This window comes from Juglans microcarpa x Juglans regia, chromosome 3S, assembly GCF_004785595.1.
Source record: "Juglans microcarpa x Juglans regia isolate MS1-56 chromosome 3S, Jm3101_v1.0, whole genome shotgun sequence".
Lineage (NCBI taxonomy): Eukaryota > Viridiplantae > Streptophyta > Magnoliopsida > Fagales > Juglandaceae > Juglans > Juglans microcarpa x Juglans regia.
In genome coordinates this window covers 26,579,691-26,594,667 of record NC_054599.1, presented here as the reverse complement: position 1 = coordinate 26,594,667, position 14,977 = coordinate 26,579,691, and the positions used below count along the sequence as shown (strand labels likewise).

General features: G+C 36.9%; 2 protein-coding genes across 6 annotated transcripts in view; one reads left to right on the top strand and one right to left on the bottom strand.

Annotated features, from left to right (window-relative positions):
* Nucleotides 1-5,584, top strand: LOC121256968 (inositol-tetrakisphosphate 1-kinase 3-like). Of its 3 annotated transcripts, XM_041157786.1 has the most exons (11): nucleotides 249-766; nucleotides 2,209-2,290; nucleotides 2,522-2,554; nucleotides 2,844-2,964; nucleotides 3,106-3,198; nucleotides 3,572-3,691; nucleotides 3,784-3,960; nucleotides 4,338-4,393; nucleotides 4,501-4,585; nucleotides 4,957-5,138; nucleotides 5,226-5,584. In XM_041157786.1, the coding sequence occupies exons 1-10, from the start codon at nucleotides 579-581 to the stop codon at nucleotides 5,046-5,048; spliced, it is 1,047 nt and encodes a 348-aa protein (XP_041013720.1). In that variant the 5' UTR covers nucleotides 249-578; the 3' UTR covers nucleotides 5,049-5,138; nucleotides 5,226-5,584. The 3 variants fall into 3 exon arrangements, with proteins under 3 accessions (XP_041013722.1, XP_041013720.1, XP_041013723.1); XM_041157788.1 differs by lacking the exon at nucleotides 5,226-5,584 and having other exon boundaries at nucleotides 1-766; nucleotides 5,019-5,219; XM_041157789.1 differs by lacking the exons at nucleotides 249-766; nucleotides 2,209-2,290; nucleotides 2,522-2,554 and adding an exon at nucleotides 2,663-2,700 and having other exon boundaries at nucleotides 2,801-2,964.
* A 378-nt stretch (nucleotides 5,585-5,962) lies between these two features.
* LOC121256967 (serine/threonine-protein kinase TOR-like) overlaps nucleotides 5,963-14,977 on the bottom strand; it is a 46,635-nt gene continuing 37,620 nt past the window's right edge. For all 3 annotated transcript variants that reach the window (XM_041157783.1, XM_041157785.1, XM_041157784.1), the window contains exons 42-57: nucleotides 13,853-14,059; nucleotides 12,683-12,796; nucleotides 12,381-12,584; nucleotides 11,539-11,619; nucleotides 9,578-9,652; nucleotides 9,428-9,494; nucleotides 9,197-9,357; nucleotides 8,641-8,814; nucleotides 8,333-8,461; nucleotides 8,165-8,248; nucleotides 7,807-7,868; nucleotides 7,654-7,726; nucleotides 7,436-7,570; nucleotides 6,819-6,992; nucleotides 6,474-6,739; nucleotides 5,963-6,118 (exon numbers count right to left, since the gene is read on the bottom strand). In XM_041157783.1, coding sequence (XP_041013717.1) covers nucleotides 6,100-6,118; nucleotides 6,474-6,739; nucleotides 6,819-6,992; nucleotides 7,436-7,570; nucleotides 7,654-7,726; nucleotides 7,807-7,868; nucleotides 8,165-8,248; nucleotides 8,333-8,461; nucleotides 8,641-8,814; nucleotides 9,197-9,357; nucleotides 9,428-9,494; nucleotides 9,578-9,652; nucleotides 11,539-11,619; nucleotides 12,381-12,584; nucleotides 12,683-12,796; nucleotides 13,853-14,059 — 2,025 coding nt within the window. In that variant the 3' untranslated portion in view covers nucleotides 5,963-6,099. The remainder of the gene's footprint in view (nucleotides 6,119-6,473; nucleotides 6,740-6,818; nucleotides 6,993-7,435; nucleotides 7,571-7,653; nucleotides 7,727-7,806; nucleotides 7,869-8,164; nucleotides 8,249-8,332; nucleotides 8,462-8,640; nucleotides 8,815-9,196; nucleotides 9,358-9,427; nucleotides 9,495-9,577; nucleotides 9,653-11,538; nucleotides 11,620-12,380; nucleotides 12,585-12,682; nucleotides 12,797-13,852; nucleotides 14,060-14,977) is intronic.

Here is a 14,977-nt window from a genome sequence, read left to right as displayed (position 1 = left end):
TGAAAAATCCCAGCGAAGCTTCAAAACATTGCTTCCTCAATCAAATCATAGTTATATGTATGTATAATGTATGTGAAGCTTGCTGTATTCAGTGTGCAAGTCTCTTCGGCAACCCAATGTTCTCTCTCTCTCTCTCTCTCTAGACTCTCTCGCTCTCTGCAAACTGAATATTCTGTTTCATATATAAATACAGGCACCCATTCTCTCTCTTTCTTTTAAGTACATGTACATTTCTGAAAAGAGGGTCTCTCTCTAGGTGATTGTGAAGAAGAGGCACTAGGGAGAGAGAGTGTGAAACCCAGCCGCACCTCTCTATTCTCTACGCTGAGAGAGAGACAGAGAGCGAACAAGATGAAAAGATTCCATCTTTCCCACCTTGATTCGGTTCATTTCATTCAACATTCCGCTCCCAACTCCATTCTAAATTTTTAATAACAAACCCTCCCAGTCTTTCTGAACAAAACAAACACCAACGACACGAAAATAACAACAACAAAAAAAAGGAGCAAGAAAACGAATTCCAATCCCCTGTGTGATATCTGCAATTAGGGTTCTTTTTTTTTTTATTTCCCGTGGGCATGAAGCTGAACGGTGAAATCGAAGAAGATGAGGAAGAGGAGAAGATGGCCAAGAGCTTGAATTTGCAGACGTATTCGACCGGCATCGGGTTCCCTCAGTTACAGTCGCAAAACCTCGTCGTCGGGTACGCATTGACATCTAAAAAGAAGAAGAGCTTCTTGCAGCCAAAGCTTATCCGCCTCGCTTGGTATTATTCGACCCGTACCAATTCGTTTCCTCACAAATTCTTCCATTATTTCCACCTATTCCAATTAAATTTCCAAGATTTGTACAATTGATGATGATTAGCTTTTATAGCATTGAAATTGGCCCTTTTATCATATAGAAATATGTATGTCTTTATTTGTTTGGAGTTTTAAGGTTCGGCCTTTTAGTTTCCTTATCTGGTGGTTTTCCCAAAGATTTGGCTGTTTGTTTTCTAGTCTCTATTTGTTTCCGATACTTTCGGCAGAAGCGGCTTTTGCAACGGTGGTTGTCTTTGTCGATAGTGGCGAGAGACGATCACTTTCGCGAACCAATCTTTGGCAACTGTTTGGATTGACTAATCGGGTTCCCTTCTTGATAGTTGATATCTGAAGTCCACGGGTGTTTTCTTCCCGTTTTCTATTTATAAAATGGGAATATTCTACCATATATGCCGTTTGGCTAAGTCCACGAATGAGGAACCCCAAGCCAATTCCTGTTGCCTTGCTCTGTAGTTTCTAATCTATTATAAAATCGATATTTTACTGTAGAACCTTGGGTTTTTCCTGTCAAGAGTGGTTATTTACCAATGTGTCCAAAGATTTCCTGCAATTCATGTGTTTTGTGATAGGAAAATGATTGGGCCACCGAGAATGGTGCCTCCCAAAAGTGACTGATCCTTCCTTTTTTTTATTTTTTATTTTTTTTATTTTTTACTTAATGGTTAAGTAAGAGTTTTTAATGAGTTTGCGATTTTTTTTTAAATGTTTAAAGGGGTTTAAAAAATGTTTGAAATAAAAATAAAGGAAAAGTGCAATTTGCACTATTGGTACAATGCAGGGTCACCTTTCTCGATGGCCCTAGCATTGTCCTTTGTTATATTAACTGCTTGGTCTATCAGCTTGTGCTCCCAGCCAATGGAACTAGTACATCTGTATGAGAACATTTTAGATATTTTATCAGATACTAATTTTTGTACACTGTCCACTATAACTTTTGTTGTTCACAGTGACGTGTTTCAGCAGTTTAGAGCTTCAACTGGCATTATTTGGAATCATTTTATTTTGACATATATATATATATATATAGTTCCTGGTTGTTCCTTTCATACTGCATGGAAATTAGCATTGATATACATTACTTATGAAGTCATTGCTATCCATAATGTTTAAATAGCTCGCACTTATATAAAAAAAATGTTTAAATAGCTCAATTCTAGGTTGTTGCTTTTAAGTTTGGCATAAATAAATGGTTTGATGGCCATTTGACCTGAAATGCTTTGTCGAGTGTTTAGTTGAATATATTCTCTTTTAGCTAAGAAGAAGCGAAAACTATTATTTAACTTTCTTTGTTGAGTGTGCTATGAATGAAGGAAGCTTTATCCTTCGATGACTGAAGTTCCTGGACTGTTGCCTGACCTACAAAATGTTGGATTTTGTGCTGTAGGAATAAGGGGATATTCTTTGTAGCCATTGATTTAAACAGGCCTCTGTCAGATCAAGGTCCTTTTGATGTTGTTTTGCATAAGGTTAGAGATGATTTCTTCTTTGCAAGCCTCTCATTATTCTACTTGTAGAATGACCATTTTATTGTTAAACTATTGCTGTGGTTCTATTGGTCGTGTATGGTGATTTGACTATAAACTGGTCATCATGCCATTGCTTGACCCTTTTTTTTTTTCTAAATCTTTTCCATTTTATGTTGATAATACATATTTAATACTCAACTAAATGACTCACAAGCCTTATGTTCTTTCCAGTTGTCAGGAAAGGATTGGTGCAACATCATTGAGGTTCATCTATACTCTTAGATACTTGTGTTTTTCCATCTAGCATTGTACTAGCAGCTGAACTCGTGATACTGCACTTTCTTGACATACAACTTGTAGTATGTATTATATGGATGCAATCTACTCATGATTTCTTTCAATTCATTGATAGAGTGCAGTAACTTTAGTCATCATTACCACCATAATCATAATGATCATAATAACTTCATCATATCGCCATCTTAACATTTGTTGTGCCCTTAGAGTGGGACTTACTTTTCTCTTTTCTGTTTTTCCTTTTTCCCTTTGGAAGGATTACAGGCAAAAACATCCTGAAGTGACAGTCCTTGATCCTCCAGATGCCATAGAACATCTGCACAATCGTCAGTCCATGCTTCAGGATGTGACAGATTTAAACTTGTCTGACTGCCATGGTAATCCTCTACTGTTTTAGTGAACTGTGAGAATGATCTTTTTTGTTTCCTTCTCATTTTATTTTATTTTTGGAAGTAGTGCTCTAGTGCTCATAGTTAGTAAGGGCTAAGTTTTACACTGATCGTCAACTGTTCTTTCAGGCAAGGTTGGTGTTCCAAGGCAGCTGGTCATTTCAAAAGATCCATCGTCTATTCCTCATGAAGTTAATAAAGCTGGGTTACAGTTGCCACTGGGTATGTTTTGCTGTTTTTTTCCTCACTTTGAATTGGGGCTTTTTTTTTTTTTTTGGGGGGGGGGGGGGGGGGGGGGGGGGGGGGGGGGGGGGGGGGGGGGGGGGGGGGGGTGACCACCGGTATCTGATTTAGTGTTTAGATCCTCTAAGCTCAGTTTTCTTATTGGGTTTCCTCTTGGTAGCTGGTGGATCTGTATTGTTTGACCATAAGCCACTAAAAATTGAGCCAACCAGTTGGTGGGTGGGTAATATATATATATATATATATATATAAATTATATATAGGATTTGTATATTTGCTATAATCATTATGGTATGGGGGTGTCCTAACTTCATATTTTTTTTAATGCATCCCGTGTCTAATTATATTTCAGTTGTAAAGCCTTTGATCGTGGATGGAAGTGCCAAGTCACACGAACTGTTTCTTGCTTATGATCAATTCTCCCTTGCTGAACTTGAACCTCCTCTGGTTCTTCAGGAGTTTGTTAACCATGGTAATGTTGCTACTTGCATGAATGCCTTCATTTTCATTTCACCCACTATTGAAGTTTTATTTGATTTTTTTTTCCACTTGCCTTACTATTAGGTGGCATTCTCTTCAAAGTTTATATTGTTGGGGAAATCATAAAGGTTGTAAGGCGTTTCTCTCTACCTAATTTCAGTAAGCATGAGCTAGAAAAAGTTGCTGGTGTGTTCTGTTTCCCAAGGGTTTCATCCGCTTCTGCTTCCGCAGATGATGCAGATCTGGAACCTAGTGTTGCTGGTGAGATAATTGTGTTTGATTTTTTAATTCCCAAGTTTTTTGGCATAAAAAACTCAGTTAATACATATTTAGAATACACTTTGTTATTTTGGTATGACACATTCTCTATTCTGTTTTATTAATTATAGCTCAATTAATAGGTTAGTTCTAACATACAAGAAATGAGAATTCAATGGGTAAGTGATACAGTGGTTGATCCACAAATCCACTTTTTTTTTTTTTTTTTGTTCATTTGTAAAGCAGTCTGATATTATTTCATCAATCTTATGATCCAATTAAGTGATTTTTAAGTGTCTGAGGCATGCAAAGAGCTTTCTCATAAGTTGGCTGGCCCTAGCAGCTCTCATCACTTTGCTTCATGTAATATTATAATGCAGAACATCCTCCACAACTTCTGCTGGAGAAGCTTGCAAGGGAGCTCCGTCACCGATTGGTAATTGTTCCTGGTTCAACCTATTGTTATTCACTTATTCATGGTGATATATACAATAAATAGGTCATTCTCTGTTCCTATTGACTTTGTTATGCTCTATTTTCTAGGGTCTTCGGTTGTTCAATATAGATATAATTCGAGAGCATGGGACCAGAGATGTATTTTATGTCATTGACATCAACTACTTTCCTGGCAAGTATAACCTATTTGCATTGAAGTCAAATTTACTCTACTTTCTCATTCAATTTAGGTCGATACCGTTGTTTCATTTATGGATTCTGCAAGACTGTAACTGTTGAATTGTAATGCTCTCCGACATGTTTACAGTTCATAACTATTGTGGGAGTGGTATTGACATCTTTTGTTTTGCTGTAAAATGGGAATGGGCTAGATTAGGAGGATGTTTGAATGGTAAAACTTGCTTAAGGCTAATGCAAAATCATCATGTATAATGACTTCAGAACGGTTTTAAAATTTAGGAACGCATTAGTTTATATCCCCGTCTGTTTGCCAAGATTGCATTCAGACTGTGGTGGTTGAACAACTTTTTGAAACCACTGCAGGGTACGGGAAAATGCCGGACTACGAGCACATATTTACAGATTTCCTTCTGAGCATTGTGCAGAGCAAGCATAAGAAGAGACCTACTGCTTAACGACTGGAAGCAAAATGTTATGATGCTTCTTGCCAGGGGTTTGACTCATTGTGAAATTGAAGAACAGTCAAATCTAGTATTTACTGACTGGTATGAAATGCCCTTTGCTCAAGCCACCACTATGTACACAAACTATGCTCTATATCTATGTTTCTGATACTCCCCTGCTGTTTCTAGGCCAAAATGAGCGAATTATGTGGTGTTCGTGTGTCCACATAAACTTCCATTTGAGACAAAAGTTGGGGCAGCCACTGATTCTTTTCTCGTAATGGATTGAATTCTACCTGCCTGCCTTCCCCAACAGAATTTCTTGACATAGTGAATCCAGTAATCAATGAACAAGCGAAGCTTTTCAATATAACTAGACTTTTGCTTTTTCTTTTTTTTTTCTTTAGCTGTTTTTGTTCTTCGTTCTTTCCTTAAGTCTTTTTCGCTTCTGTTAAGTGTTATTAGCTTTTTTGGGTTATAGACTTTCAAATCTTTATATATGGCATTTATTCTTGATGATATAAACTGTGGGTGCCAATTTTGCTGTGTATATTTTGTCCTGGTATTTCCTTAGTATTTATCTGAGGCCTGGTTTTTTTCATAACCTCGAGTTCAAAAACCGGAGCCTGCAATTATGAAAGCGAGCTGTTGGTTACCAGTCATTAAGGTTTTTGAATCCTTTGGAAGTTTGAGAAGTGTCTTCTATGGTGACTCTGCAAAACTCAACCTGTAGTTTTCTCAAGTTCTCCACACAAAGTTCCAGTGTTTACTGTAATTGATCACTTGAAGGATCACAAACCTTCAAATGCTGCATGATTGTTTAATTTGCTTCCCAAAAATTGGGAATTTGACCATGTTAGCCTCCAACTCAAGCCAGTTTGAATATATTTACTTCTGGAGCAAATCAAATCTTGTGAGCAAAGATCAAACGAAAAATGAATGCATGTTTTCTTGATTGGAATTGCGTCTATACAATAATACAATAATTGAGAAGTAGCAAAAGGTTTCATCAAAAGGTCCAGCTCTGTACAAAATATATACAATATATACAACTGTTTTCCGCTTACCAAAAAGGACACCACCTGAAATAAGGCCAACAAGTAGCGATTATTAGATAGCAGAATTTCCTAAATTCATAATTGATTAAACACTATTCAGCATGTAGTCAGTTGCAGGCAATTCAAGGAGTTTCAATGGACAGAACAACCAGTTCAACATCTTTTGCATCATTAGCCTCGTGAATATTTGAAAAACTAATGGCTGACACAGGTATGATCCCCAACTGCAAATTGGTAACTGTATTTACCTTGCTTTGGCAGCATTTGGCAATAATAGATCAAAGGTTCATAGTGGAGAAATATATTATACAAATTCTGTCTGAAAGAAAACACCGAATGAGTATAAAATAAGAGCAGAGAAAAAAATGCAACATCATACCCGACATAATTTTGGCACAAATTTTCATGTGATGTAGCTTGGATAATCAACTTTTGAACTTGCAGTTTAACAGACAATCCGTGATCAACTTCACGGGTATCTCCAGAAATTAAGGTGGTCTGGTCAACGCCATGTTGAACAGAACTGGTGGATACTGGAGAACAAGTAGAAAAGTCACGTCCAGTAAGTTTATTACTCATACGGTCCATTACAACTACAGCACGCTCATTCAAGACTTCATTAGCATCACCGAGTTGATTAACAGCCTGCACAAGAAAATGATAATTATGAGAACAATTCAGTAAAACCATTTCACAGTATTTTACAATTAAGATTCAAAATTACCTGAAGGATTTCCCTTTCAAAAGCGCTCCGTTGAGGTTGAGGAAGTTCTTTATTCGGAGCAGAGTCTTCAGCATTCACAACAGGGGGGGCATTAGTGCTCGCAAACACTGAAATTTGTGGGACTTCATTGAAGTTGAAAAGACGCCAATTGATAAGAGGATCGTGAACAAAGGCCTGAATTGTACCTCAGAATCAGCTTCCTTAGTCTATCATTTCAAATAAGCAACATTTGCTATTTCTTTGAGGATTAAAACCATACTCAAGCTCCCCCCTTAACAGCTAACTGCAGGATGTATAACTCTTTTGTACTTGTAATTATTATCCATATATCAGCAAATTATTTATACCCCACAACCATTGCTCCTTAAAACTGAATGATACTTACCCATACAATAGTTTCTCCTTCTAACTTCTTGTATGTAGATAGGTGTCTCTTGTTTATATCCTATGTACTTTAGACAAGCCTTTTGCACTTTTTAATGAAGTTTTATTATTAATAAAAGAAGAAACTTGTATCTGTATTTGAGAGTGCATCCCACACTCCCTTCCAGTAATTTGATTTAGGAAATGAACTTGTTCTAGGAACAAAGCTTACAGAAGCAAAAACAGGAATCTACCTCCATCATGGCCATGACACTATCTTTATTTGTTCGGAGAACTTGCATCACATTTTCACAAGTTGAACGGAAGTTGCCCTCAATACCACTAACCTCCATAGCTTTCACAAGCATTCTAGTCAAGCGGAAGGGTACCTATATTGTGAATTCCAAGATATAAGAACTGCAAACTAGAAAAATCCACAAAACTCGAGGCATTATACCAAAAAATGACATACCTTCTCAGGAAACTTCTCCCGGTTCATTGAAGCTTCAAAGCAGTCTCCAAAATCAATGTGCAAGATCTTGCCACTGCATCAGAGCACTAAAATGTAGGACGCTGGAAAACTTAAAAAAAAGCACACCTAAATGTTTTCTTTACTATATGGTACCTAGAGCGGTGTAGCATAAGATTACTTGGATGACGATCACCTAACCCAAGAAGGTAACCAACCTGAAATCAGAGAAACTATATTTAGCTCATTCAAAACTTGAAAGAGCATATAATTAAACAAAAAAAAAAAAAAAAAAAAAAACTTGCGGCCACCCTGATGGAAAAAGTTGTCAAGCCTCAATATATATAAGCACTCTAGAGATGCAAATTTAAAAAAATGGACTGAGCTTCTCTCTCATGGGGAGGGGAAGGTGTAAAGGGAGGATACATAGATTAGGCACAACGCAAAAGCATGGGAAGCATGCAAGAGAGAAGAAAAATCAGAACATGAAAGATGGTACAAGGTAAACACATACCATGCTCATGACTGCTAAACTTCTAGTATAATTTGTCCTCCTCTCAAGCCATACCTCAGAAGTCCGGCTTTTCAACCAAAGAACCTGTCAAAAGCCAGCTCTATGCAGCTCGTGGACTATAGTAACAGCAGAACAAAATCAATAAACACAGAGAGGAAGAATAAATACCCTGGCTAGGTCATTTCCTTCAGTAGTTTCAAGGGCATAATCGAACACTTCCACTTTAGCAACGAGTGGCAAATGATCATAATCTGGGGCAAAGCTCAACATATTTCTGTGCTCTTGATTCAGCGCAATCTGAAACCATGGAATGTTATTTCAAAAACCATGCAGCAACTCTAAAACCGATGCACTAGGACTCAAAATTATAAAACCAGTTAATAGCACCTGTCCCCAAAGCCCATGCAAGCACACTATAACATAGGCAAATACAAATCACACCCAAAGGGAGGGAGGGAGGGAAAGCTTCAACTGACCTTTCTGGCTTCTCTGTACTCTCGAATGAGATAGTGAAGGGTGTCACAATTTGGGACCCACCCAATCAATCCACTGTTTGGAGATAAGGGAATGACATCATATCGTTGAATAGATAGATCTTTTTCTCCAGTTTTCCAAGAATTCTCCAACAGAGTATTCACCAAACCGAAAAGCTGGCAAGATCAAGTATGTCAGGATATTTTTGTGTATGACAAAAGTGGAAAAATAGGCATATTTATGTAGACACGGGTTTAGTACTAAATCAGTTGCTGGTTTTACACTGTTGTCTTTTTACTTCTTGGGTTTTTGATTTTATCGCTTTTCTCCTTGAGTTTTACAGTTTTATCAATAAGGTCGCTTCATAAGATTTCCATTCGATAAAGTAACGAAAATCTAACAGAGGGGCTTAATTGATAAAATTATAAAACTCAAGGAGTAAAATCATAAAGTTGAAGACCATAGGAGTAAAGAAAAAAATGTCAAGGGATTATTTTTATACTTAACTCTATAGACAACAGAAGCAAGATATGCTTAACTCCAGACACCTGAACTTACCTGCATGACACGTTCATCTTGCCGTAAATCTTCATGTCCCTTTAGCAAGAAGGCATAATCATCACCATCACTCCCATGAATTGTCAATTTCCGAGGCCGCTGTTTAGATGGTATAATACCGAGCTGAGGTGCGAATGACGCAATTGTCACCACTGGTGAATCTGAAATTTGGACGTTAACTCAAAGGTCTAATTCCAATACGTCTTAATGAAAATATACACTCAAACTTACCAGCTCGATATGTCCCAGGAACAGCTAGCTCCAAATCGCGACATTCTAACAACTCCGGAGACACAGACTATTTTGCATTGGTCGAAAAACATTGTAAATGCAATTATAATGGTGGGAAAAAAAGCTAATGAAAATAGAGATTCTTCTTACCCGCAGGTCCAGGGTGGTAAGACTTTGAAGCTGCTTATCTATCCGTCTGAATACGTGATAATAGAGATCCCATGCCTGACAAAGGCATAACTTAAATTTTACAACCAGGTTGTTCATGACATTAAAAAGGAAGAAAACCAGTGATCCCTTAAGCTCAGATTGCTGTCCCATAACTTATGTCTGGGTAAAGAGCAGAGAACACGTTTTTTTTTTTTTATAGGTGAGAAATCTTTATTAAAAAGCACAAAAGGCACAACCAAAGTACATCAGAAGTATACAAGAGAAATACCTATTTAGAAGTGGAAAAGATACAAGAAATCATGTAAGTTTGGCCATCAAAGGCTATAAGAGCAGTGCAAAGGAAAAGTGGCCCAGAGAACAAGCTTATAACCCACGCAGAAAAGATGATTCGAAGTCTAGGTATGTGGAGAACGTCCATATTGATCATACACAGGTGTATGAGACACTTTAAAACTATAGTCAAATACAATGACACTGCTGAATATCAACGTTGTGATTGTTTAGGTTGAAAACATATTCAGCTTTGGTAGGGGCTGAATATTGGGGTCAAAGGAAAATATTATATTGGTGAAGAGAAAAATAAGCCTCTAGAGCGTTAAATGACTTGACCGTTGATCACTTGCTACTTCACTATGAGGTTGCCATGACTCTATGGAATGAATTGTTTGCTAGAGTGGGGCTAGTTTGAGTGATGCTGGGAAGGATGGTTGACTTCCTAGCAAGTTGAAAAGACCTGCGTGGTAATGCTCTGATCATGGCAATATGGAAGATGGTCCCAATTTGCCTATTGTGTTGTCTTTGGAGGGAGAGGAATCAAAGAAGCTTCAAAGATCGCGAGCAGTCAATGAACGAGCTTATAGTTAGAACTCTTTTTTTAATACCTTACTTCATTGGTTGATTGTAATAGATTTTAATGGCTTGAATATCCATGATTTCCTTGTATCACTAGACACTTATGCTTAGTGTCATTCTTGTATATGTCCCATGTACTTGGCTATGTCTATCTATGTCAATGATAAATTCTTGTTTACTGATACAGAAAAAGGAGGCATAACTTTTCCAGGCCATCTCCTTTCTTCTCCCCACTCATGAGTCCTACAACCAAGCTTGTCAACCCTTGCAGAACGACCCAATCATCTCTACCCCCCACCAACACCACCATCTATGCAGCCCCGTCTGACTGTCATGTTTTTGTCTTGTCATAACCATCCCCTAGTCATGAAATTTAAGTCCACTCCTTGTTGTCCTCATCCACCTTTTCCCGCTTCTCAGACTCCTAACACTCCACCAAGTGTTACCAGCCCCAACTTCCCCTCCCCCAACCCAAAAAAAAAAAAGGTGGTTCAGGTCAACTTAGATCCCACCTTAATTGAGAATGGGGTTTGGGACTTGACCGATAATTTTTGTGAGTGAACTTAGAACACTACAATACAAAAGGGATTTTTGGTGTTTGGTGTGTTTTTTTTTTTTTTTTTTTGGGGGGGGGGGGGGGGGGGGGGGGGGGGGGGTGGGGGGGTGTTGTGGAATGGTTCCCACGTGATGCCACTTGTGTAGGGTTTCAAAATAGCAACTGCAATGAACATAAGCACATTGGCTGTGGACCTGATGGATCTTTTTTTTTTTTTTTTTTTTTTTTTTTGGGTAAGTTAAAAATTATATGCACGTCTTAGTCACATATCAAGTGATAAGAAAGTGGTGGAAAGGGTAGGTTTTCATAGGCGATGACATTTTCAGATATGCCAATAAAACAGACACCAAAAAGCTACAAGAAAGGACCAATTCCACAGACCGGAAGCAATTAACTGTCACTAACTACAGCCCTGTAAAAGCCTCTGCAACAAGTTATTATAGTACCCATTACCTTTCATACAAATTCTCATAAATAGACAGGAAATAGATCAGTAAATAATGAACCAAGTTACTCTGGAAAGATTTTATACCTGAGTTAGCTCAGCGTCTTTTCCTGTTCTCTTATATTTCATGCAACATTCATAGGCCTCTTGTAATTCATGACGATATGCCTAAAAATCAAATGAGGTAGAAGAACATACCATTAAAAATAGAAAGTGGATTTTATCTTTATACTTTGGGTCCAAAACGGAAGAATTTAAAGATTTCTGAAAAAAATTTGTAACACCCCAATGGAAGGCCCAAATCTCATGGCCTGTATTCCAAAATGACTAGTCAATGATACAATTGGAGCCTCATTGGAACCTTATAAAGAGCAGAGTGGGATCTCATACACCACATACCATTATCCTTATCATATGGGGTATCACAATCTACTCTCCTTAAATTCCCGACATTCTAGTCGGGCCAGTCCATCTTAGGTGGCACAGCTCAAGTCTCACATTTCTGGTTAGAATAGGCTCTGATACCAATTGTAACACTCCAATGGAAGACCTAAACCACATTTCCTATACTCCGAAAGGACTAGTCAATGATACAATTGGAGTCTCATTAGAACCTTATAAAGAGCAAAAACTTCTCATTCCCAAGCAATGTGAAATCTAATACACTACCTACCCTTATCCTTATCATATGGGGTATCACAGATTATTATTTTTTGATAAGTATGGGGTATCACAGATTTCCAAGCTATGGTTTGATCTGTTATTCCAGGAAAAAAAAGTTCAGAAGGTTTAGAAGGTTCATTTAGCTAAACCTAAGAGCTATATAGTGTGAGATTATGATAATATATAAACAAAGATGCAACATGAGCACAACCTATTAATTACGAAAAAATAAAGAGGACAAAAGCACCCAGAAATTATGTTAAAACCTCAATGAATGCTCTCTCTTTTATGGTCGTACTATTCCTCAAAACGCCTTCTTCAAGCATGTCATGCAATGGCTCTAGCACCTTTAGCATCCCCTCAATATTATGTTCACCGAAATACAGACGACTAGCTTCTTCTAATGCCTCATGCCACATTTCGTGCCAAAGTATTGCAACTCGAATTAGTTCTTCTGATACAAGTTTTGCCTGTAGACAAAAACCAACTTATAATTTCTTTATTTTAATAAAAAGAAAAGGAAAAGAAAAATAAGAAAATTTGAAATTAAAGCGATAAATCATTTCACCTGTTCCACGAGTACACCGCTATGATGTCGAACTTTTTCAACCACTTCTTCGGCTGCAGCTTTACGTAAATTACTTACTGATTTACAAGCTACCAGAAGAGGATACATAAGAGCCTGTGAAAGGAACCCAAATACTGTAATTTTATGTGGAAGAGAAAAAAATAAAATGAAAGGAATCTATACCAATGATACGACCTGAAACACAGCAGTTGAGTGCAACCAAAGCCAAACTCTAAGAGGTAACTTGAGGAAGGATTTCCAATTTGTGCAAATACAAAAGTTGACAATTCAAACACTGATAACTCAAAGCCAGATATGCAACTCAACCACATACATCGACAGACAGACATACATACAATCTCCACCAAGACTCAAGGATTTTTCCCCGATATTAAATATATTCTATTTACTTCAAATGTATTTGTTCATCACAAGAACTAGATTCCATGACCATCTAATATGTCAATTCTAGGTTCAAACTAACTAACTAATTGAGATTTTTCTTATTGGAAAGAATTATTGTTTCAAATAAAATTAGGATCAAGGCTTAGATGAGTTGAGTTTTTGTAATAGGAAATATTCTGGTTTCATCGCTAAATTTGTAAAATATGAACAATGAACATGAAAACATGACCAAATAAATGAGAATAACTTTCCTTCTTATGGGTGAAAGGGAGAGGGAGAGAATTGAGAAATAACGAAATGAAACAAGTAATAGGGTTTCTGAGAAAATAAAACACCAAAAAGGGAGAACCACTCGTTGAAGTTGCTAACTTCCTCTATCTAATAAAATAAGCGTGACATAGATAAAATAACGAATACAAAATTAGCATGAAGATTTGGTGGTAGATCTGACATAGATCGTCCTCAACCCTTTATTCTTGAATAATAGCTCATGATACTGTTATTTTTTCTAGCATACCAGAGTTACTAAATTACTGTTTATTTGTATTCTGATTACGGATTCTCTTGGATACTTCCTGTGGAAGCTTGCACCTCTCTGGACTTTTTTCATGAGATTATATTACTTATAAAATAAAAAAATTACATTGACAAGCATGAACACAATATCAACAACTTCCTAGTTATCAATTAACCAATCCAATCACTACCACTTACATTCCAATCTTAGGAAAATTCATATTCGGATAGAAGCCATGAAAGGCAAACCTGTGGATGACTTTTTCCAATTCGCACCAAAAGGGACTGTATCAGTTCTCTCACAGCATGGTTATTTGAATGGATACGAGCAATTATTTGAGGTAAAACCACAAGCCATGTGTTAATATTCACATGTTCAAACCCTTTCTGTAGTGCCATTTGAACTTCTGCCGTGGCTCCATGGTTGAACCACAATGTGAGAAGGCGAAGTATATCCTGAGCAGATAGTAGGATCGAAAAAAGCTTTCAATCAGAATCAGAGTATTGAAGCCCCACGGCAAGGCATGTTCCATAAATTGCATGAAGAAAGAATATCATTTCTCCAAGTATATACTTGAAGCAGGGCACAATGGACAGCTGTGATGTAGAAATGCAGCTCGTGATATGGAAATATATGTACACAAATAAATAACCGTTAATACATGGATATAGAGACACACAAACAATTTCAGCATTGTTTCAGAATGAAAAAAAAAAAAAAAAATTAAACAAACTCAAGCCTTACCAGCATTCATTAACATTACAACTTCTTTTATAATGGGAAAACAGCTACTGTAAGCTGCATATACACTCACTTAAGCAAATCAGTTTCCACACCTAAGGTGGCGAAATGGGCAAGATGTTTTTTTTTTATTTTTATTATTGGTAAACAAAATTTGTTGACCCTAAAATAGACAAAGGCCCAAGTATATAGGACTAGGGGTGATAAACAGTCCGGTTGGACTGAACGGACAGACCGTTTCGGTCCGGACTGGACCGAGACTTAGACCGGTCCGGTCCGGTCCACATTTTAGAGGACCGAAAAGTTTCGGTCCAGTCCACGGTCCAGGATTTTTCCGGACCGAATGAAAAAAAAAAAAAAAAATTATATATATTTTATATATAATAATTGTACAATTAACAATATAAAATTTTAAATATGTTATTAACATTTGTTAATATTCTATGAATTAACTAATATATAATATCAATTAGTTAATTATATAGTAATTATATAAATTAATAATATAATTTTCATCTAATTTATTATCATTGACCATATAAAATATTTTTTTATTGAGTTTGTTACATAATCCATATTAATAAGTCACTTAATTTAATTTAGTATTTTAAATAAATTTTTTTTATTAATTA